At 45.4% G+C, this 23,614-nt stretch overlaps 1 protein-coding gene and 2 long non-coding RNA genes across 3 annotated transcripts in view; 2 read left to right on the top strand and 1 right to left on the bottom strand.

Annotated features, from left to right (window-relative positions):
* Exoc4 (exocyst complex component 4) overlaps window positions 1-3,581 on the top strand; it is an 817,398-nt gene extending 813,817 nt beyond the window's left edge. Inside the window, exon 18 of the mRNA XM_060380213.1 lies at window positions 1,552-3,581. Coding sequence (XP_060236196.1) covers window positions 1,552-1,789 — 238 coding nt within the window. The 3' untranslated portion in view covers window positions 1,790-3,581. The remainder of the gene's footprint in view (window positions 1-1,551) is intronic.
* An 11,833-nt stretch (window positions 3,582-15,414) lies between these two features.
* On the top strand, window positions 15,415-21,144 carry LOC132653094 (uncharacterized). Its single transcript, XR_009590763.1, has 2 exons — window positions 15,415-15,740; window positions 17,524-21,144. It is a non-coding gene; the product is annotated as an uncharacterized LOC132653094 (long non-coding RNA).
* Window positions 21,145-21,217: 73 nt separating this feature from the next.
* Window positions 21,218-22,106, bottom strand: LOC110541435 (uncharacterized). The gene is made up of 3 exons (XR_002476011.2): window positions 21,960-22,106; window positions 21,796-21,881; window positions 21,218-21,382 (listed from the first exon to the last, which is right to left on the bottom strand). It is a non-coding gene; the product is annotated as an uncharacterized LOC110541435 (long non-coding RNA).
* Between the last annotated feature and the right edge of the window lie 1,508 nt (window positions 22,107-23,614).

Here is a 23,614-nt window from a genome sequence, read left to right as displayed (position 1 = left end):
CGTATGATGGCGGTAGGACAAGGAGCACATGATGCTCCTTCCTATGGCATAATTTCTAGACTGAGATTTCTTACTGTCTCATATACATGGAGTATAACACAAAGCTCATGGGCTTTGTGATATACATGCAGCCCCAAAGGGTTTTCTGATTATTGATGATTCTGTTTTCCCAGAATCCTCTAAAGTGACTTTGTCCTGTCCTCTTCCACAGAGGTACTTCTGTCCACAACCAGGGTTGTGCTTGGCCAATGCTTTCTAAATACCTGGTGATGTGTTTATTACTTTTCTTGTGGTAACCAAATACCTGATAGCACCCTACAACAGGAAGGGTTTATTTTGGCTCAAAGTTGAAGGGGAGGTAGGCCATCATAGTGGAGAGGCCATCACTCTAGGGCAATAAGACCTTACGGGCACCACCTCTTCACATCAGCATGAATCGGGAGGCAGAGTGTGTTAGGAAGATGCAGAGGCAGTGTGTGGTGCTCAAAGGCCTGCCTTGAGGGTCCTGCACCCACTTGCTGGTTCTTGCAACCAGGCTTTCCACAGCCAACCAAAAATCCACCAACAGCCATGGTTATGGTGTCCACAGTCACACCATAGCCGTTCTCATGAGGCTAAAGTAAGTCCTCATGTGAAACCACAACAGAAAACTAATTTTCAGAAGACGCCACACTTGACAGTGCCAAACAGAGTGCTCCTGGGACACTCATGAAGTAATTTGCCCATCTGAAACAAACAGGTTCATTCTTCCACCTTCTACCGCTCAAGATTATCATTTCTGCTGTTCTCATCAGTTAGAAAAGAAAAGCTAGCGGAGACATCAGAACTCTTCCCGACCTCATCCTCCTTGAAAAAGCAATTATAAAGCTCTTGAAGTATATTCCCATATGGAATGTTGGCTTCCTTCTCCCAAAATGTGAGGTTTGAAGGGGTTTTTTGTTTTTTGTTTTTTTGTTTTTTTTCTTTCCCCAAGATAGCCCTGATGAAGAATAAAAACTCAAGACCCTGAGTGTAGGAATGCGAGTTCCTGAGCCAGTGGTCCTAATTTAATGGGTAGGGTCACTGTGGTGCCCACATCTCTTCAGCCCACTCTACCTGCTTCTAGCCCATCAGCCTTGGTAAAGCTTTCCCACAGGAAGAAAAACAGTGACCCTCCCCACGGAGGCTAACAGAAGCCTCTTCTGTTAGCCATGGCTAATGGGCAGGGCACACCAAGCCGCCTAGTACTACCCTTAGTTACTGCTGTAAAAGTGCATCTTTACAAGCGCCGCATTCTAAGTGCTCTAGATAAGTCAGTTCATGCTAATACCCTTAACAAGTAGGCAACAGTATTATCCCGGTTCAAAGAGAAGAAAGGCATACGCTTCCCAGAGTTTCCAGTGGTGAGGGAGGGAGCGGGGAAGAGGTTGAGTGGGCAGAACTTGCCTTCCAGGTAATCAGTGGCGGTGTGTGAAATAAGTAAACATATTAACATACAAATAACAGAATGTGCACATAGCCCGCCGTGCTGCTGGAGAAAACACTGAACAAGGCTCTGTCTTGATTTCCCAGGCAGTACTACGAGATGCTGTACAACACAGCCGACGAGCTCCTGAACCTGGTGGTGGATCAGGGCGTGAAGTACACAGAGCTGGAGTATACCCACGCCCTGACGCTGCTGCACCGCAGCCAGACCGGCGTGGGCGACCAAACCACCCAGAACACCAGGCTGCAGAGGCTCAAGGAGATCATCTGTGAGCAGGCCGCCATCAAGCAAGCCACCAAGGACAAGAAAATAACCACCGTCTGAGGGGCTGCGCCACAGCCGGGGGTGGGGTGGGGTGGGGGTGGGGTTCGCAGTGTGTTGTCTACACTGTTGGCCAGTGGGTAGAAGGGGAATTCTTTTCCCGTTAGTTTTGCTTTTCTGTGGGAACTCTTAGGACGTTTGCAGTACAGGATATCTGTGGAACTTCTTTAGTGCAGTCTATTCCCAGGGGATGGGGGTGGGACAGGGAGGAGGGCGCGGCAAGTTGCTGAATGGACTTAAGGAAAGCGCACTGCTACCTAAGCTTTCGGCCATCCTGAAACTACTTAAGAAGGCCTATGGCCTGAGCAAGTGTGCAGTTTATACTTTAGTGAAGCAAGTGTGTGCACAGCGCTTTGTCTCCATTGCCAAAATCAAGAAAGCGCTTCTCAGCTGGCTTCCCTACCCAAAACAGATCTCTAGGCCAGGGGAGAAAGCGGTTCTTTATCCCGACCCTGGGAAGGTTTGTATGCTATAGTGAGTGAGTACACAGGCCGCTGGTTGGTTTTACATCCTTTTTGTTTTGCCGGAGGGATGGCCCGACTGTTAGGCGCTCTGGCTGTCCTTCCAGAGGACTGGGGTTCAGTTCTTAGCACCTGCCTGGAGGCTCACAACCCTCTGTGATTTCAGTTCCAGCTGCCCTTCCAGCTGGCCTGAAGCCTCTTCTGGCCCCATAAGCAGTACATGCATGTACTGCACAGACATACATGCAGGAAAAACTACTTTACACATAAAGTCAAAATTTAAAACTTCAAACTAGTGCTAAGACTGAAAGGGAGAACTGCCCATCTCACCTCCGCTTCATCGAACGTAAACTGAGAGTGCCCTCATGTTCCCCTGCACACCGTGTTAATGGTCTCATCGCTGTGACAAAACACCTGACAAAAGCAGCTCAGGAGTGGAAGGTTTATTGGCCAACACTTAACAGGTATGACCCATCCTGACAGGGAGGTCGAGGCAGCAGGAGCTTGAGGCAGCTGGCCACATGACGTCTGCATGCAAGAACACGGTGTCCAGCTAGCTTTCTCCTTTTCAGACAGCCCATTGAATGACTCCCCCACATTCAGAGTGGGCCTCCCCCCCTCAGTCCGTATACCTTAAATCATTCCTCACAGACAAGTCCTATCCTAGTTGGCTGCTGTTGCTGTGATAAAACACTGACCAAAACCAACACACACACACACACCAAGTACACACACACACAATACATGTATATATATTTTAAAATTTTGACAGTGAAAAAGTTAAGCAATTAGTATTATAATAAATACTGAAAAATTCAGAGAGGAATAAAACAACAAGTATTTAATATAAAGCAATACATCTCATGTCTGTTCAATAGAGAGCAAGGAAAATGGGACATTTTTCCTGTGTTGCTACTAGTGATGCCTCTTTTCTTTATTTGTTAGGTTTTTTGTTTTTGTTTTTGTTTTGAGACGGGGTTTCTCTATGTAATTCTGGCTGTCCTGAACTTACTCTGTACAACCAGCTAGCTGCTAAGCCTTTTGAAATGCCCGTTCCTGATTCGGGTACCTGCAGTGCTCCTGGCCATATGGACCTTGCCACTGCCCCCGGCCCTCATGCTCTTGCTACTTGAGGTTCATAGATCTCAGGGGGCAATACTATACCAACAAGGATAAATGAACATGCTTGAACACACATGGGAAGAAAAGCCAGAAGGGCTGGCCATTTAAAGTCACTCAGAGACCCCCGAGGGAAGGAATTTTCATACCTGCTTGTAACAACTTTGGTCTGGAAGGGAATAACTAAAAATTAAAACCTGTTTTGAGAAGCGTAAGTGCTGTATGTTGTTCTTCTCCTATACTGTATCCAGCAAACGTTTCCCGAGACCTGATGTGTGGCACTGCTGCCACACATGGCCCAGATACAGAGACAGAGGACTCCTTCTTATCGAATTTAGGAGCTGGGCTAGAACCCAACGAGTTCACACCCAAAGCTGAGCCAGAAACCAGGTGGGCAGTGAGGCCAGGAGCCAGCAGGCAGCTGCAGGGTGGCCTTCGAAGAGGAAGGAGAGCAACACAGCTGTGTGCTTTAGAATCCTGTCAGAAGAAATTGAATGCATGCAGAGGGTGTCCATGGAGAAGAAGGTTCTTAAACAAGGTTCTTAAGAGTCCACCCAAGAAGCAGGGGTGGCAGGAGGAGCCGAGAGCTGTTGGAGTGGACCACTTCTGTTTAGAAGTTCTCTGTAGTGGCTGAGGCCTCCTAGCTTGGATCATTGCCCTCGTTCCTCCTCACCTATGCTGAGTGTTCAGGGTGGTTTCCTGGGGAAAAAAGGGGGGAGAAACTTGGGTTGAGAGGAATGGTGGGAGAAGTGGGAGCCAGCAGTATCCAGGCACAGGAGCTGCTTCAGAGAGCATTGTGAGAGTGGATCCCTCGTTCTACAAAGGTGGCAGACCAGAAATGCCAGTTGTACACAGAAAGAGGTCATGGGTCCTTTGTCCAAGGCGTTCAAACACAAGTAATTCATTCAGCTGACATGGGATCTTTGCATATGATTGCCTGTTACAGCTCAGGAGACATAAGAGCTATGCAGTGGCAACCAGAATAGTCCTTATGGTGTGATTTGGCATTTTCATTGGCTTCTTGAAACGAGTGATCTTGCTTTTGCTAAGTCCATACATTCTCTCAATTCTCTAACAAACACTGACCTTTCAGTCAGGAAGCCATTGCATAGGATTAAGGACTGAAATCTTCAGCCTGACTCCCTGCTACCCAGCTCTAAGTTGTTTGAAGTTTTGGAAACTCATAACTATCACTGTTTGTGTGCCTTCACTTGCCAGCGAAGCTTGGCAGCTCATGCATTGTCAACTCCTGATGGAACAAATGAATCCCTGCTTCAAGGGCTCTGTGAATGGACCAGGGCTATTACATTCAGAATTTTTTGCTCTGAGACATGGCAATGGCTACCTCCCCAGGACCAGGGCACAAAAGCAGGCTGACAAAGAATGAAGCAGACCATAGTCCAGGCAACGGACTCAGCAAGTCCAAGTGGATTCTATCCATCGAGGCTAAATGTGAACAGAGACGGGAAAATGGCTTACCTCCCACAGAATATGGGAACAAGTTGTGTTCTGGTCAAGGAAGTGTGGGTTGAAAGGCACAGTATGTTGTAATGCACACCTGAGAGCAATTGTCTTAATGTGGCATGGATGTAAAACAAATTGGGCATAATGTGGAGGGAGGGTAATGAGGTACCAAGAAGAGGAAAACATAAAGAATTGCTAGGCTCCACAGAGATCTCAACTCTGTCCTATTTAGACACAGTTGCTATAAGAAGTACATAATTAGTAAGCATGTGACCAGATGTGGAAAACAACGGAGCTCTTTTCCTGACACAGACGTGGTAATGAACTCTATGCAGCTGGAAATAGTTGTCCTGCTTTGGCTGCAGCACAAGGCCTGCTTGGAATTTTGAAGAGGTGTAGAAAGATGCACTGCATAGGTTTACACCTGGAAACAAGTAATCCTATTCCAGCAGGGCTGGGTAATGAGATGGAGCTAATTACCAAGAGTGTAATGAGGTTCGAGAGCCACTGGAGCTGAGCTGGAAAGCTTTCTGAAAGTGAACTAAGATGCAAAACAGCAGAAAGGACTTCAGTGAACAGAATGAAGCATGAGGAGGAAGGAATGCATGTGACCTGAGGGGTTGTTGGGACATACCTGGCTAAAGACTGTCATGAGCTCATGTCTGTGATGGAAAATACTGCCAAGGTGTTCACATACCTGGGAACAGGAGTCCCTGGGGTCCCAAGAATTCAATGACCTGTAAAAACCGCATATGAATTTGCAAATGTATCTCAGCCTGTGTGTGCATAAACCGAAAAAAGGATGAAGCCGGGCACCTGTAGGTGAGTGGAGTTCTCATTATCCATGATCCCTTGTACGAAGGTGGCTGCAGACTCCTGCTGACCCTGCATAGATGTTCCAGAACTCCACACAGGAAAACCAAGCTTTTTTCACAAGAATTTATTTACTTAGAGAAACCAGGGAAGAATTTCTAACTGGCTTCTGTTATTGTTTTATTTTGTGATTGATTGCTAGTGCCTTATGGGAGACACCATTTCCTGAACACCTAATGTTTCTAATATGTGTTAAATTATTAAATCTCTACAATGACCCTGTGAGAGACACTATTATTCCCACTTCACCAAGAATACAGAGGCTTAGATCAAGGACTGTGCCTAAGACCCAGTGTGTGGCCTTGCACTGCTTGGCACCAAGGTTCAAGCTGGGAGCCCCTGTCACCTTCTCTATATGGAACCAAATCTGTCTAGTATGGCAAAGAGAGAGTACCTCACCACTATGAACAGCAGCAATGTTCTCTGGCAGTCTGGCCCTTCTAGCCCCTCTGTCGTATCTATGGCCCTCAGAGTGAGGCACTGCTGGGCCTAATCTGAGAAGCCTCCTCCCTATCTCTGCCTCTCTCTGGGACTGGCTGTCTGAATAACATGGGTCATAACATCGGCATAGATAGATAGATAGATAAGAATCATAAGCCTCCAAAGGAATAGAGACTGAAATAGCTGTCAAAAATGAAGCATCCTCCATCCAAAGGCAGCAGAGAACATACTTCCAGACTCTGGTGTATCACAGCTCAGAATGTCACTTTAGCCCGTACAAGAGAGAAAACTAGCTTTCTCCTTCAACGCATGAAGGGCTCCTTGGCTATGGCATCTGTGTCAAGAGGAGGAGGGCAGAGAAACATACAAATGTACTCAAAGTTTTATAAGGCATAAGGACCTTTAGAAAAGAGTAAGCAGAAGCTCATCTTCATTAGAGTGGCTCTGACCACTTGCAGGAGACTCTTGCGATGGCGTCTGCTGAGTGTTGAAGCTCCCTCAGAAGGGATGGCATGGAAGGTCATTGGGCCATCCCTGGAGAAGCCAGCCACTCCTTCCTATGCCTCTGTACACTGTGGGGAATTCTGCCCTAATTGCACATGGTCTCAAGGTCTTTGGAGTGGTAGAGCACATGGTAAGTAGGCGTTAACTGAAGGGGGAAGTGTCAGCAATGCAGCTGTGCAGGAGTCAACATTCACGCTGAGACTTTCCCGTGGTGCAGCTGCTTTAAAGTGCTCGGCAAGAGAGCCCAATAAACTGTTCCACAACTTGAACTTGGGGAGCTACTTGGATTATAGCTGGTACCCTGTCTAAGAAGGGGGAGATATATTTGTTCACAACATCCCAAGAAATATTAGACAAGGGACATGAATCGACTGAGGGAAATAGCGAGGCCCACTCCCTCTACTTCCTTACTGGATTCCTTCATCCTTAGAAATATGGAGGCCCCAAGCCTCCAGGCATGTGGAAGGCACAGCTCAGAAGGTGGTCAGAGATGCCTGCTCTGGGGAACAAGGTGGGGAAGGCCAGAGATCCTTCCTTACCACAGAGATCCTCAGATTCTATAACCGTAGAATAGAGTTGGGGCAGTATGTGCGTAACCACCTTTTACAAGGGGCTTGATAATGTCCCTACTTCTCAGATTCCTTTATCTGTGACATGGAAGGTACTACGATAGTTCCTGGTCAACAACAGTGCTGTATAAAGCATAAGAAATAGTCACTGCCGGACGTGGAATAAAAATTATGTATTTATAGTGTATGTGTGTGTTTGTACCTAGCCAACAGTATTGTTTCTACCATGTTTATTTCTTTGAGGAGCCCTGGTCACAACTGAGAAGACTTGTTCTTTTGCACTCTTGGCTCAAGCATACAGCTACTTCCGGTTAGAAAGGCCAGTGGCCCTCAGACACCTGTTATGATTTCTTGCTTGAAGCTGCCAGAGAACTAGAAGAGATAGACCAGGCCAGACCCACAGAATGTCCTAGTTTTGTTTTTTTTTAATTTAATTTTATTAATTACACTTTATTCACTTTGTATCCCCCCATAAGCCCCTCCCTCCTCCCCTCCCAATCTCACCCTCCCTCCCTCTTCTTCATGCATGCCCCTCCCCAAGTCCACTGATAAGGGAGGTCCTCCTCTCCACCACTCCACCTTCCTCCAGACAGGAAAACTGCCTTAGGTGGCTGATCCCGTGAACTGCTCCCTTTAATTTGCTAGTGAAAGTTTGCATTTCATTGCTAGCCATTCTCTGAATCTCATTAACTCTCAGGCCTTCACTTCCTCGGCTGAAAGGCCTTCTGCGGAGGCCTGGAGTTCGTCCCATCTATGCTGCAGAAAGTCTGATCATGATTGCTCACACATTCTCAAATCGCTCTGTGAAATAAGAACGGGGACAATGTCACATTCTTTTGTGGTTTTAATTACCCTAAATCAGATGCCTGTCCAAGTTCTGAGCTTCCTCTTGCCATTGTCAGGATCCCAACACAGTCACTGAGGTTTCCTTCTGGGGTGGAAGGCTTCCTTTCTTTCCTGTGCTGACAAGACCCAGTTGCAGAAGAGGAGAAAAAGGGTGAAGATAATATCAAAGTCTCCTAATCAGTCACCCCTGTCCTGTGATAGTCCTCTCTAGTGTCCCCATGTGTCATCTACAACCTCCAGGCCCTGGTGTCCAGCCTCCACATGTTCCTCTGCGAGCCTGGAGCCAGGCCCAGGTGGAAGAACATGGCTTCCATAGCTTCCTGTCCGCTTTCTCAGCCTCAGGAATCCAGCACCCACTGGCCAGCTCTTCCTTCGCCCCTTCACTGATGACATCTCTTCTCCTTTCTGCTGCTGGGAAGTCAAGGAGCTTCTTGGCCTAACCCCTTCATAAAAATAGCCTGCTGAGAGTTGTCCAAAGGAAGGAAAGCTCTCTCTGCCTGTGCCTCCTCTTTTCTGTCCTGCAAAAAGAAGCTTGTTAAGGAGCACCTGGACTTCAAGAGCCATCCCCAAGCAGCCTTCAGATGACATTAGGAGAAGGGAACTTTCCTTAGACTCTAATTCCAGGTCGATGTCACAGTAAGGAATTACAAAAGAGCTTTCGTCTTGAAGTAGATTACACAAAGATTGAGCCCATATTTAAATTCTCCACATTTCTCCCTGTGTCTTCTGTCATGGTCTGTGGCCTGTCTATTGTCTGTCTACTGTGTGCGTCTGATGTCTGTTTCAAACAATGGGCTTTGCTGTGTGTTTATTGAACAGCACAGAACACAGTAGTGGGGAAGAATAAGAAATTCTTTTCTGTAAAGATTTTAAACAGTTTTATGGGGGGGAAAAATGACTTTATTAATCCAGACAGCAGTCAAAATGACATCCAGACGTTACCAACCAATATCCACGTGTTCTCCCAATATTTATGGGATATATTTGTTTTGTTTAAGTTTGCTTTCAACCTGTTTTAAGTTTGCTCCTTTCAACAAGTGATTCCCACAACACACATGCACACATATACACACACACAAATACTCTCTCATATGCATGCACACACACTTATACTAGGTTAGGGGCATAACAGAATACACAGATTAAGATTAAAGCTATGCATTTAGCTTCAGTCACAAAAGCTTATTATATGAGAAATACGAGGCATAGTATGGCTGGTTAAATTGCTTTTTTTTTTTAGTAAACTTTTTTAAAGATTTATTTATTTTATTAGTGCTCTGACTTCATGTGCACCTGCATGCCGGAAGAGGGCATCAGATCCCAGTATAGACGGTTGGGAGACACCCTGTGGTTGCTGGGCCTCTGGAAGAGCAGACAGTGCTCTTAACCACTGAGCCATCTCTCCAGCCCGTTAAATTGCTTTCTTAAAGCAAGTTAAACAGACCAAGTGTACAGTGAGACAACAGGCTGTGTACATAGTTGTAAATGCTCTCAAGGTATATTATTATTAACTTGGTGGGCTGCAAGGTCTGGCAAGAGTTCGGTCTCTGAAGGCAAAAGTTGTTTCAGAAAAAGATTTTCCTCAGGGAGGTATCCTTTCCCATGGAAAAGTACACCAATTGGCTGTCCAGTGATAAGTGGTCAGCCCTGAAAAAAAACATATGTAGCAGTAACTTTGTATGGACTGAACAGGCTATATGTAGGATTATATATATATATATATATAATGTCTATGCATCTACATATACATAAATGAATGCAATAATACTTAGTAAAAATATGCCATAAATTTCAGAAAGAGTGGGAAGGGGTATATGGAAGGGATGGAAATAGAAAATATTATAATTAAATTATAATCTCAAAAATAAGATCAAATAAAATAAAGTGAATATAGGGAGGAGACGGTCCCACAGAGATTGTCCTTCATTTCTTAGTAATCTGTTACCTTTTCATTGTTATGAATCCTATTCACATCATGATAGCCAGGAAGCAGAGACAGACAGGCAGATGAGACAGAGAGTACAGACACCAAGGTATCCTTCAAGAGACCCTGTGTCCCCTCCAGAGCAAAGCCCCAGTGTCCTGACATCTTGAGTTGAGGCCAGCCTCCTTGAGGTACGACTACCTTGCAAGAGTGTCAAGCTGAAGACCAAGCCTCTAACAGGAGAGACTCTGAGGGACATTTCTGATCTAGCCATTATAGTAACTTACCCTGCTAAGGGCAGAAAACACTGATGGACTTTAGAAAGCTTTTGTCCCAACCATTCAACTTCCCAGAGCAGCAAAATGCCAAAGTCCAAGAGAAGAGAATGGAAATGTCTACTCAGTGATTGAGACAGAACTAGTGTCTCAGCCTTGCCACGCAGAATGCTGCATCTGGGGACCCTTGTGTATCTTACTGTTAGGTTAAGAAAAGGAAACTGGAAGGCAAGGCCCCATAGACCATCTCATTGAAAGAACACCACGTGGATCAGCTAAGGAATACTGTAGCCAGCATCCCAAAGCAAGTTCACTTTGTCAATCATGCTAAATCCTTGAGGAATCCAGAGAGAGGAACAATGGCTTTAGGTAACTGTTAGCCAATTACAACTTAATGGAGGTGCCAGTAATTGACCATGGTATTTGTCTTAGGGTTTTATTGCTGTGAAGAGTCACCGTGATCAAGGCGGCTCTTATAAAGGAAAACATTTCATTGAGGCTGGCTTACAGTTTCAGAGGTTTACTCCATTATTGTCATGATGGAAGCATGTTGGCATGAAGGCAGACATTGTGCTGGAGAAGCAGCCAAGAGCTCCCCATCTTTATCCACAGGCAGCAGAAGAGGACTGTGGGCCACACTGGGCATAGCTTGAGCATAGAAGACCTCAAAGCCCTCCCTCACAGTGACTCACTTTCTCCAACAAGGCCACACCTACTCCAGCGAGGCCACACCTCCTAATAGTGCCCCTCCCTATGGGAGAGCACTCAAACTTAGGAGTTGATGGGGCCATACCTATTCAAAGCACCACAGTATGGAGAAGGTTGTGTGACTGAGGAGCCAGCTGAAGTACTTGAGATGAAGGGATGAACTTGACAGCCCTACAGTTTGCCATAGTGAAAGTGAAGCAGAAGAACCACTCCTGAGCCCAAGGGACTCAGCAACCTGTGAAGACTCATCCAGTAGCACGATTTGTTCTGTGCTGCTGTAACAGAATCCCAAAAACCAGGTTGTTCACAAGGAGCAAGAATGTGTCTCTCCAGGTCAGCAACAGGCTATCAGAAAGGAGCCCTGGTGAGGATCCAGTATTGAAAATGTAGCAGAAGCCAGAGGCCTCAAACCAGACAAATGACTCACTGCAACCAGCATTTGCAAGTAAAACTGTTTGAACAGAAAGGTGTACTGTGAGACACAGCTTCCACAGCAAGGTGGTTTTTAAGTTGTTGTTTGTTTGTTTGTTTGTTTGTTTTCCTTGTGGGGGGAGAGATTGCAAGAGCAGAGGGCAGGTATGGAGAGAAGGAGAGATGAAGGGGATTGGGGTGCATGATGAGGAATTCACAAAAAAAATCAATAAAAAGTTAAAGAAAGAATGCGTTTCACACAGTTTTAGCAGCTTAAAGTTTAAAACCAAGAGGCTATCATCTGGCAAAAGTCATCTTGCCACATGAAGGGAAACAAAAAGGCAAATAATTGAAAACAGACAAGAATGAAAAGCAAGCATATGGCTCACGTTATAATCCCAGTGCTCAGGGGCTGAGATAGAAGGAGCATCACAGATTAAGTCCAGTCTGGGCCACAGACCAACTTCTAGGCTAGCTCACACTAAAGAAAAAAAACTTGTATTTTTTCTTATAAAATGTTGAGACCGGCTCAACATTCAGCTGGCGGTTTGGCTAGATGGATCTTCTACCTTAGACCATGCCAAATTAGTTCCTAATTTCATGGAGAAGACTACAGGGCTGGTGACTTACTCAAAGCCCCGATTGGCCACATTTTGGCAGTATGCCAAGATTGAGTTTGTTCTCCCTACCCCTGCTGAAATCCCTACAGCTATTCAGAGCATGAAAAAAATAATAATTCAAAGTGCTAACTGGTAGCTTCAGACAGCTTACAGTTAAGGAAGCTGTGCTGAATGGTTTGGTGGCCACTGAGGGGTGGACGTGGTTTTATATCAGAGAGATCATAGGCAAACGTGGCATCGTTGGCTGTTTGAAGACCAATCGTTAACATCTAATTTTATTTGAGAGTTCTTATTTGAGTGTTCTTGGACCATGTGTAATGAGACTGCTATCTGAATAGAATACTAGCTGTTGGGGGCGGGGGGGCTGGCTCAAATGTGAATACCTAAGATGGAAGGGAATCCCTGAAGCATCTCCCAGGGAAGGGTGGTGGGCTCTGACGGAAACCCTGGGGTACAGAAAAAAGGAGCTTGTTGCCTAAGGGCAGAATTTGGACAGCTCAGATTAGACAGTTTACCCGTGATGGCCCTTCTTATTCTATCATCAGAGCTCTCAGCGGACTGGGTGGTGCCTTCTGGAAACGGCCAGGGTAGATCTGCTCTGAGCAGTGAATTGGTCAGGGCTAATCATCAGATGGACCCAGAAACCATGTTTATCAGCTATCCAGGCCTCTCTTAGCCCAGTCAATTAACCATCACAAACCCCAATCCTGGATCTCCTCGGTTCACACATCTTTTCTTCCTCTGGATCCTTGTTTTATTTAGTGTTTGTAAGCCCATATGCATAAGTCTGAAGTCAGACCTTTGAATTACTCATAGGAAACCTTCTCTAAAGGCCCAAACAAGGGGTTCACATCTCTGCTCCTACGCCCTAATCTGGCAGAGCCCACCCCCTTTTCTATTGCACATCTCCATTACTCACTGTGCACCACCATTCCTCAGAATTTAGACTTTTATCCTCTGGAACTCAGATCTCATTCATCAACCATGGAAGCACTGGTACAGAACTCAGTCTTTCAGCTTTCTATCCCCCTCCCCGCCTGCTGACTTCCTTACCACTCTGTGATCCTAGTGAAGGTAAATGCTACTGCAATTCAAACAAGATCTAAAGCCAGCCAGGTATAAGAAAAAAGCTCCAGGTGGTGAGCCTTTTGACCCTGAAAGGGCCATCAACGCCTCCTGTGTGGTTCAGCCGACACTGTCTGCACAGGCGTGATAGACATTGTTAGAAAGCACATTGTATTAATGGTCAGGACATTCTTGTATTTTTTTTCCACTTCTGTGGTTTCCGGATACACAGACCCTGCCCAGCAGATACTCAAGATGGTTGCTCACTATCCCTGATCCCGCTCAGAGTTCAGAAGGGAGGTGAGCATCGGATTTGGTCTGTAGCCCGAGTCTCCAGGAAGGACTGTCCTTCGGAATAGCAGCATTCTCAGCTGCAGAGAGGATAGGTGGGAGAGATGTCTCCTCTCCACAGATTTGCCAGCAGCTGGTAAGCTACAAAGTGAGCAATCCACAGACAACATGAAAGCAAGCAAGAACACAGGTCACCTTTCAACGTGCTCTGTAAGTTTGGGAAGTCCCCAGTCTGTCCCCACCCTCTGACCATCACACTATTGGAACAGTTACTCCAAAGCAAACAAAAAGGTATTCTGTCAGCAGGATCAGACCCACCAGCTAATCAGATCAAGCTCTCGACTGCTCTGTCAGTTCTGGGAGACCAGGGTCCTGGAATGCAACTCCATCACTTTCAAACAGTGAATTCGTTTATTTTTAACATCATTCCAGAAAAGAAAAAAAAAAGGAAAAGACCATAAAACATTACCTGGTAACTGCATATCTTAAACACTCTCCATACTCACTTATAATCCACCTTACCAACCCTTTGGTACTGTTCTAATTTACTAGATGTCAATCCTGGAGGAACTGCCCACGCCCACTCCAGTAGTGAGAGTTCTGGAAGGCACTCTGGAGTCTGGCCCGCTCTCAGGGAACTGCCAGCTTGGACTGGTGCGCCTCTCATTATTTTCCCACCCTATACTTCCTCTAGTTCCCCAAATGGGTCTACTGATTGTTACCTGGCACTCATTTGCCCTCATCCCTCTGTGTGTCCTTGGAAGCCACTGCTCAGATTTGCAAAGTATGATGTAGGCTGTACTCCCAGCCTGCCTCACAGCATGAGGACAAGGGCAGGAACAAGGCTGTGCTTTGTCTCAGTGGCCTGACACTCCTCCAACCTGCTGTACCCCCATCCCCCACTCTCCCACCCCTACCAAATCTGGAAGTCTGCCCAAGAGATCTTGTGGACTAGTTCAGAAAATGTGCGTGCAAGTCCCTCTCCTGCAAACAGGTTCCCTTTCCAAAGGTGCTGAGCTTTGCACTCATCCTGACAGGCCTTGGGGTCCATCTAACTCGCACAGTCAGAAGCCAGGCTGTGATACCAGCCCTCAGCTTATTAATAATGCATGGACATTCCCTCTTCATTAAGATACAAATGTCGCTCATCTGCATGACTGGCTCCTAGCTTCCTGATTAGAATGCTTCAACCTGTTACAAACCTGCACTTTTTGAATGAATGGCTGTTTTAAAGGGAACCAGGTTCTCTAAAGTACATCTCAAACTTACATTTAAAAAAAAAAAAAGAAATTGGCCCTTTATATTTTGGGGGAATGAGTAAAAGAACAGACTCAATAAAGTTTTGGTGTTCTGTTGTTGTTGAGTTCTATGCTGGGGTACTTTGAGACCTGGAAGATACAAGGGTCCACACAGACACAGGGCTTGTAGGTGAGGATATTTAATTGAACCTGAATTTTGTACTCTGGAGAATTCAGGGCAACCACTAAGTGATTGTAAGAGCAGAGTATGAGAGTTTGACTTAGAAATATGACCTGGGGAGGAGAATGCATAATGAAATGCAAGTGGGTATCAAGAGGACTAGAGAGGTTACAGGGCTAAGCCAAGGCCATGGCATAGAAGAGATGTGAATTAGGAAATATCCCAAAACATGATCACTCCTTCCCCACCTTTGGTCTCCACTTGGATTTCACCCTCTAAATGAGTCCTTATTGGACCACCTATTTAAAACCTATTTAAATCTTTGCCCTTCTTACTTTTTCCACAGCTTTACGACCATCTGTTGGAACACAGTCTAAAGAATGGCCCATAGGGAACATTGGCTTGGGTGTGAGAGAGGCTCCGGGGAAAAAGGCAGAGGGCCCTTACCTCAGGTGCACTTTGTTCCCTGGATTGTTCTTGGACACAGTTTCCTGCCTCCCAGGTTAAACATTTACATTCGATTTATAAGACGCATTTATTTTTGTTGGATGCCAGAACACATAGCTATAGAACCCAACCTGGTCAGTGTACCCTGAATTTCGATATGGTTTTCTGCCTCGCTTTCGTGGTTTCCCAGATATAATGCATAGTGTGTACCAGGCAATTGTTTAAATTCGTCTGTCCTCAAAAAGTTCTGGGAAAGGGCTGCCCTGTTAATATTTAATATGTACTTACTGGCATTTATTTACAGGTTTTTCTGAGCTCAAACAACCTCTCTTGGATCATTGCTTTCTTTGTTACATTTGTGTGCAAAAGTTCACAGAAACTGAACTAAGGTTGACTACAGCATTGCACTAGTCTACCCATCCTTCAGTTCCTCAGATCCCAGGTCCAGCTGACAAGATCTGCACAGGTTGGCTGAAAAGTCAACGCATATGACGTGCTCTATAACTTAACTGTGGGGGTAAGGCCTCTTTTCTTTCTTCTCTGTAACCGCAAACCTTAGATCAATCACTGGCACATGGTAGATGACCAATACCTAAGCTGAGAATGATTCCTGAGTGGAAGGGGAATCAAATAGATAGGATATAATCACTGGTTGGATAAGAGACAGTGAGTAGGAAAATGTGGTGCTGAAGCAAAGAGATGTGTGTGGATGTGTTAGCTCACTTGTCTGTCTTTGTGATAAAATACCATGACTCCAAGAGACTACAAGAAACTACAAAATGACTCCAAGAGACTACAAGACTACAAAATGACTCCAAGAGACTACAAGACTACAAAATGACTCCAAGAGTCTGTAATGGCAGGGAGAACACAGCAGCAGGTGGCTGGGACAGGAAGTTGAGACAGCACATCTTAACCATACACAGAAAGCAAAGCGCCAACTGCGAGTGGGGCGAGGCTATGAACTCTCAGAGCCAGTGATGGACTTCCTCCAAGTCTCCATGTCCTAAAAGTTCTATAAACTGCCCAGACAGCACCACCAACCTGAAATCAAGTGTTCAAACACATGAGCCTATGGAGGACATAGATACATACATATGCACATAATAATAAAAATATTTTTAAAGAGATGGAGAATGATAGAGAAAGACACTTGACATTGATCTCTAGCCTTCACATGTACACCCATGGATGAAAAACACACACACATACTATATGCGTTCTCTCTCTCTCTCTCTCTCTCTCTCTCTCTCTCTCTCTCTCACACACACACACACACACACACACACACGGGGGCGATGTGTATTGAAAGCTCCTTTAAAAAACTGTCACTGCACACACAAGAATGTTACTTACCTTCATTCAACTTTTGAGGTCAAAAACAATCAGTAGAATGTTTTAACACTGTAGCTGTTTGAGACTGCAGTAGCAGTTGGAACCAACATGAGTTTGATCAAACAGTAAAAAGGAGGATCTTGAGAAGAAAATGTTCACAGGGAGCTTTGACAGCTCCAACACAGAGCTGATGGTCTAAAAGGCTGTGCACATGCTCAGAACTGGGCGTGCTGCGGGCAGAAACGACTAACTCCTTACCTGGAACACAAGCGGAAAGCTACAAAGTTCTGGGTCCTTCAAAGTGTAACCAAGACACCACACTGGCTGGCTCAGTAACCTGAGGAGAGGACCCATCACTTGGTTACCTGAGCAGAGACTTCAGTCAGGGTGAGGAATACTGACCTTCCAGAATGTGCCTGGAAATGTTACTTGACAAACAGCAATAACATCAACTCGACATTCTGGGTGCATCATTTTCCTTATCCAGTTTCTCAGTGGTGGGGCTTGATTTCTTTTTATGGCAGTAAAGTATACTGGAGGCAGAGCATGTGTGTGTCACTAAAATATACCACATTGCACATGCATATGTGGGGAGTAGACTGGGGAGATGGCTCAGGGGGTGCTGAGCACTGCACAAGCCTGAGGGCCTGAGCTTGGCCTAGGAACTCACAGTGGAAGGAGAGAATGGACTCCCTAAGTTCCATGCATACTCCCTCATATCATATACATCCATACAAACATACATACATTCACACCTAGACAATAACAGTAATAAAATGAAAATTTTAAATGTAATCAATTAATGTAAATACATTCAAGAAATAAAGAAAACCATGTCTACAAAATTAAAAGAAAGCCAAGAGTGACACTTCAACAAGTAGGGAATTTCAGTAACAAGGTAAAACTCATTAAGAGATAAAACTTTAAAATAGGGTTAAATGCCCTTCCTTTTTCATTGCTTGCAGCCCACAGCTCCAGTTTCCTGGAAGGTGACAAGAGATGACGAATAGGATCAGAGCTGGTCATCACAGTCATTATGGTTACTTCTTGATGCCTCCTGTTCACTTTCCTTGGGGAAGCTGGCACCAAGTTGTAAGTCGCAGGGAGAGGGACAAAGGACAGGGACTGGCCTCCTGCCAGGAACCAACAGAGAACTGGCTGAAGACTTCTTCCCACAGCCAGGTAAGTGCATCAACAGCCCCAGCCAAGCCCCAAGAGGAGAGCTGCTCAGCTGGACCACTCAGCTACTGGCCCTCTGATAGCTCACGAAGTCATGTTTGTTGGTTCTTAAGCAGCCAGAGCTTGGATTTGTTATTCAGAAATTATGACTAATACAAGCTAAGAGGAAAACAATCCTCTAGATAAACAAGGACAGAATTAAACAGGAAACATTGCCGCCCTGCTAACTGTGTTTTAATGCTAGCAAGAATTTCACACCCTCTAAGAGAGTCACAATGGAATAGTTACCATTTTAAAGCACTCTGATACTTGTCAACCAAAGACAGAAGACAACTGACTGGAGAAGATGAATGTGGTTTTCTTCTCTGGTGCACTAAGGAACTTTTCGATAGAGATGCTCTCTACTTTGAAAATTACTCACAGTTTGAGACCACCTCCACCATCTGTTTTCCATAAGGAATCTAAAGTAGTCTGGATTATGAAACAGATACATAAAGATTTTTAGAAATTAAAAGTAAGCCAGGTGCAGTGGTACATGCCTATAATCCCATCACCCAGGAGACTGAAGCAAGGGCACCAGCTGAGTCCAGAGACATTGCAGACCAGCCTAAGCAACACAGTAAGACCACCAGTCTCACCACTAACAAATTAAAAACAGAAACTGCAAACAGCAATCAATGACAGCACAAAAAGATGTGCAGCAAATTAAAATTTAGCACCACGAAGTCACAAGGAGAAAGAAACGGCAGCCCCGGCTGCCAGGAATCAGTCTGTGGTTCTGCTGGCAGAAGCTTGGATGCATTCTTTATAAGCCTCTCAGCTCACTTAGGTTAGTGACCTGCTTCCTTAGACTGTGACCTGCCTCTGCCATCTCAGTGCTTCTGTTGGGAGCCAAGCACTGCTCAGTTTAAAGTCTGGAGATGCCTTAATGTGGGTAGAAAAATGGCCTCATGAAGGTTACCCTAGAAGGTGGGTATGAGGTGACCAGGGCCCTCCTCTTGTACAATTGCAAGTCACTGTTTAGGGATTGCTTACAGTGCCCTAAAGTTAAGGTATTTGGGGAAAGCAGTCTTGTGGGGTCATTTCCAGTAGAAAATGGAGCAACTTACAAAATAAGAGTCAGTTAAATCCGAAGGTTTCTTAGCCATCGACTGGAAATCCTCCTCCACAGCTATATGAGCCAGAAACACCATAGCTCCCAGACCAGCATTTTTGCTCCATAAATTCCCTCCTCCTCCTCCACCCAAATCCTACCCAACCCACCCCCCACCCCCTGTTGCCTCAGCCTTCCTGGGGAGAACTACTAAGATGTTATGGGCATTTGAAGAGTTATTTGAGGTCTAGCTTCGTGACCATCTGAGTGATAAATGTTTCTAAGAAATAAAGTCTGCCTAAAACACCCAACTGATCGGTTGTCTCCAACAATTCAACAGCTACTGGCTTCTCACAGTGCCTGGAGGACTGGAATCAGAGGCATTGGAGAGAGGGCTATGGAGAGAGAGGGTTCACACACATTCATCAACACACGACTGAGGCAAACGTGGAAAGACAGCACCTGGTGTTCCCTGCAGCCTGGTCCCTGCTTAATTCTTGACGCATTCTGCAGGCTGGGTGTCAGCAGCTGAAGGATGGTCAGTCTGCGCTAGAATTGGACCTGCTGTGATGTTAATGAAGAGCTGCTAGCAGGCCTGCTGGAAGGCAATTTAGATATACATAATTATGATTTAATCCCTCGCCCTGTGACATCAAAAAGGTCTCTGCCCAAGTGCACACTGCCTGGTTTCGTGCAGCAAAGAGCACAGCTGCGCACTCCTGTTCCCTTTGTGTGTCGCGCTCACACTGGCCATGATAGCTTTATTAACTGGTGTGACCCGACCTAGTTCTTCACACAGGGCACTATCTCCTAATCAAAACCACAAAGTGGCTGAGCGGCCTGTGAAAAGAAATCAGGGGCTGCATCTAAAATGTCAGATTAGCTGCTGTAGATGGGGAAGACGTTGACAGGGATGGAGATGGTTGGAACAGTCCCAGCCCTCTTGTGGGAGCAGCGAGAGGTGATGCTTTCAGCAGTCAGAGATCAAAGGGTCCACAAGGCTGTCTTTTAGAATGCAGTGCTAGCTCCTGGGATGAGCGTCCTGGCAGAGAATGGCCATGTACACACAGCAGGTTCTAGGGTCAAGGAGAATTCATGTTGAAGCAATGATGCTTCCCATCCTCTGGCCTCCAAGAAAGACTGGACACTGGCTGAGAACATTAGAGGCCTCCCGGGGAAGGTCAGCTTTCCCTTCAGAAAACAGCATCAGAAGCATCAAAATATCTGAACCAGATGCCAAGGCACCACCAAAACAAGCCAGACTTAGCCATCCATCTCAATATGCCAGTCAAAGAGATGAATGACGACAAAAAGCAATGTGGATGCTTTGGGGAAAGGACCCCATGTCTTCTGAGATGAGGTTTAGGGTGAAACATGGGGAAGAGGTATGCATAACCATGTAGTCCTGGTCAAGGCACAGTCCTGCCCATCACTGAACCAACATTTTCTCAATTTCACACTAGCCTGCAAATGGTCCAGTACATTGCTACACGGCAACTGCAGCCCAATAAATGTTTGCGCTATTAATTGCTGAGGGTGCAGGCCCACTTTCTTGAGCAATTGTCCTCGTCTGGAAGTAGAGGGAATGTTCTGGGAGGTTTTCCTGGAATTCAAGGTTACTTAAGAGGAAAGATTAAGGACTACAATTTATCTCTGTGCGTTCAGCTAAAGCACAGACAAAAAATACAAACAAAGATGTCATGCTGGGCTTTGATCCTGCTTCATTTACTTTGCAGGTCAGAGACAATGCTTTTTAGCAAAAGCAGCTGCTTCTAGGTTCTTGTTTCAGTGATTTCTGTTTTGAAATGTGGAGGCAGTTTAAGGTCACAGGTGTGCGGGAGCAATAGAGATTATGTTCAAGCTTCTGTGGATAAATGTAGAAAAGGGTCAGGGATATTTTCAGAAGTGCACGGCATTTGAGCTTGGCCAAAGCATGGTGCTGTGGGTTCAACTGCATCTCCTAACCTATGTGTACTGAAATGTTAACCCCTTGATACTCAAGACATCTTTTAGGAAGGTCAGCTGATGAGACTGACAATCACCATGGAAACACGCCACTGGGCAGTCTGTTAATTGAGCTGGGAAGACCTACCCTGAATGTGAGCCACAGTCTTCCATGGGCTGCAGTCTGGGACTGAATAAACAGGAGAAAGAGAGCTGATCAAAAGCAGCCTCTATCACCCTCTGCTTCCTGACTGCAGAAAACCAGCTGCCTCTTGCTCCAGCTGCCTCCTGCTCCTGCGGCCACGCCTTCCCAGCCGTTATTGTATCCTTACCTCACACAGAGCCAAATAAACCTTCCTTCTTTACCTTGCTTTTGCCCATCATGTTGTGACAGCAATGAGAGCGTAACTAGTACATCAGAAGATCGTTTTATTTGGAGACTGAACATTGTAGCAGTGTGGATGAGAGCATGCTTCTCCCAACTGTGGCTGAGGAAAAGGCAGAAGCAGGAAAGCCACTCCTACTTGTTCTGAAGCAGGCCATAAAACACAGGGTGCCCACTCTCTTCTTTTTTGAAGATCTTAATAAGACAGGTGCCCCTCCTAATGCTGGAGGGAAGAAATTTTATACACATCTGGATGTCTAGAAAAATCTATGCAAGCAGGCCTTGATGAGCTCCCCCGACACCTCAGTTTATTACCCTCAGAACACATTCTTCTCCCTAAGTCGTGGCTCTACACAATGGTCTACAACATTTACATACATACATAGCTTTCCCTATTCACTTATGAAGGCACATCTGTCACATAAATATGTGGTACAAGCTTAATATATTTGTTAATTTTTAGTGTATATTTTCTAATTATTTGAGAATTTCATAGTTGCCTACTATGTATTTTGATCATATTCACACCACACTCCCTCCCAAGTTTACCTCCACTTTTGTTCACCCTCCCCTCCTCCTCCCCCTTCTTTTCCTCCCCCTCCTCCCACTCCTTCCCCTCCTCCTCCTCCTTCATACCTTACTGAGTCCAATTCATGCTGCCAAGATAGCCATGGACATGGGACAATCCACTGTACCATGGTGGACCTACCAGGAGCCACACCCTGTTAAGAAAAACCCGAGTCCTCCATTAGCACACAGAAACTGTTGACAGTTTCTCAGGAGCACTCACCCTACCTTACCTTCCACCCTGGAATACTGGCTGCTTGATCCTGCATAGGTCTTATATACACCTATGTAAGTTCACTGGTCCTGTCATGTCCAGGAGATGCTGTTTCCCTTCAGTCCTCTCGGATATCTAGCTCCCTGGTATCTGTTTAGAATGCCCCTGTAAGAGGCTGGGGGCATGGCTCAATCATAGAGCACTTATTTAGTACAATTTTTTCCTTTCACATTATTTCAGAGATACTGATTAACCAGCCTGCCTCATCTTAGGCTTGAAGACAATCTTATAGTAAAGACAAACTAGGTTCATTCCTGTTTATGATTAAATCTGATTCTCAGGGATTGGGCTATGCCCCACCTGTAACCTTAACTACAGATGGTTCTGTACTGCCTGTTCCAGGAAATAGCAACCATGTCTTTATTCCAAAGATTGTTATAGCCACCTTGTTTTATGACCACCTTGAATGATGATGTGTTATTGTGACCAATATTTATGTTCTGCTTATTTGCCTATTAGCCCTGCTTCTTTGCCTGTTAATTCCCCCGTTGACATACCCCCTGCTCCTGAACTATAAAAAATCCTTATCTTAACCATGTCCAGTGCTGATTTCTTGAACCTCATCTTTAGGGAGAGACAGCCAGTATATACAAATAAAAAAGCTTGCAATAATTAATTTGGCCACGATTTGGGTCGGTAGTCTTTCTCCTTGCACCTGTGGGATTAACAGTATTTCCTGCACCTTGGAGGAAGGATGTGTGATGTAGATGGACCACAGTAGTCTGTGAGTAGTCTGCTGACTACTGCTGAGTAGTCTGCTGACACTTATTCTTTGCACTTTTACCAGTCATGAGTTTCTGCATTAACCACCAACCACATCTAAAAACCATTCTATGGTGAGCACTGTTCTAATCTATGGGTAAAGATATGTCTTTAGAGGGCACTTAAGTACTACATTCATTTAATAATATTGTGGTAGTAGGTTTGTCTTTGAGGCCTAGGAGCTCTCAGCCATGGGTTCTATTTTGAATGTTGAATGTATTTGCATGGTTTTCTCTTGTTAATCTGCCTTTTCTCTGAGAATCTCAATGGGTGAGGCAAAGATGTTCCATTTCCTCTGAAACAAGAGAAAATGTGAAGACATATAGATAAACAGATGCACACACACACACACACACACACACACACACACACGCCTTATGGAGGTTGGAAATATCCTGTCCCAGACCACAGAGCTAACACGAGCTAGGAGAGGAGCCATGTCTTCATTTAGAAGCCACATCCCTGTCTAGCCCCTTCAGAGGGAGCATGGCCCTCTGGCATTCTGGAGCAGACCTAAACAGTGACAAACGTCTGTTCTAAGTTGCTGTCTGTGAGGGAAGAATTTCAGAAATGTGTGGACTCAGAAGGGACACAGAGGTCCTTATTATAGGTCTCAGAAAAAGAAGGGGCGTCCTGTGCTACAGGTCGGTGAGTAACCCATAGTATATGATGGTGGCCAGGTTGTCTATTTTTCCTGGTCAGTGAGGGGAGAGTCAAAGTCTTCCTTCTTTACTTAATATGTGTCTGTTATGCAAATGTGCCCTTGTAGCCCCTGATGCTTTAGGTTGCTTGGTAAATTTCCTTTGGGAAAGGAAGAATTGTCAATTAACAGATGGTTACAGCCTGCCATTT

The sequence above is a fragment of the Meriones unguiculatus genome, chromosome 3, assembly GCF_030254825.1.
Source record: "Meriones unguiculatus strain TT.TT164.6M chromosome 3, Bangor_MerUng_6.1, whole genome shotgun sequence".
Lineage (NCBI taxonomy): Eukaryota > Metazoa > Chordata > Mammalia > Rodentia > Muridae > Meriones > Meriones unguiculatus.
This window is presented reverse-complemented; position numbering and strand designations above follow the sequence as displayed.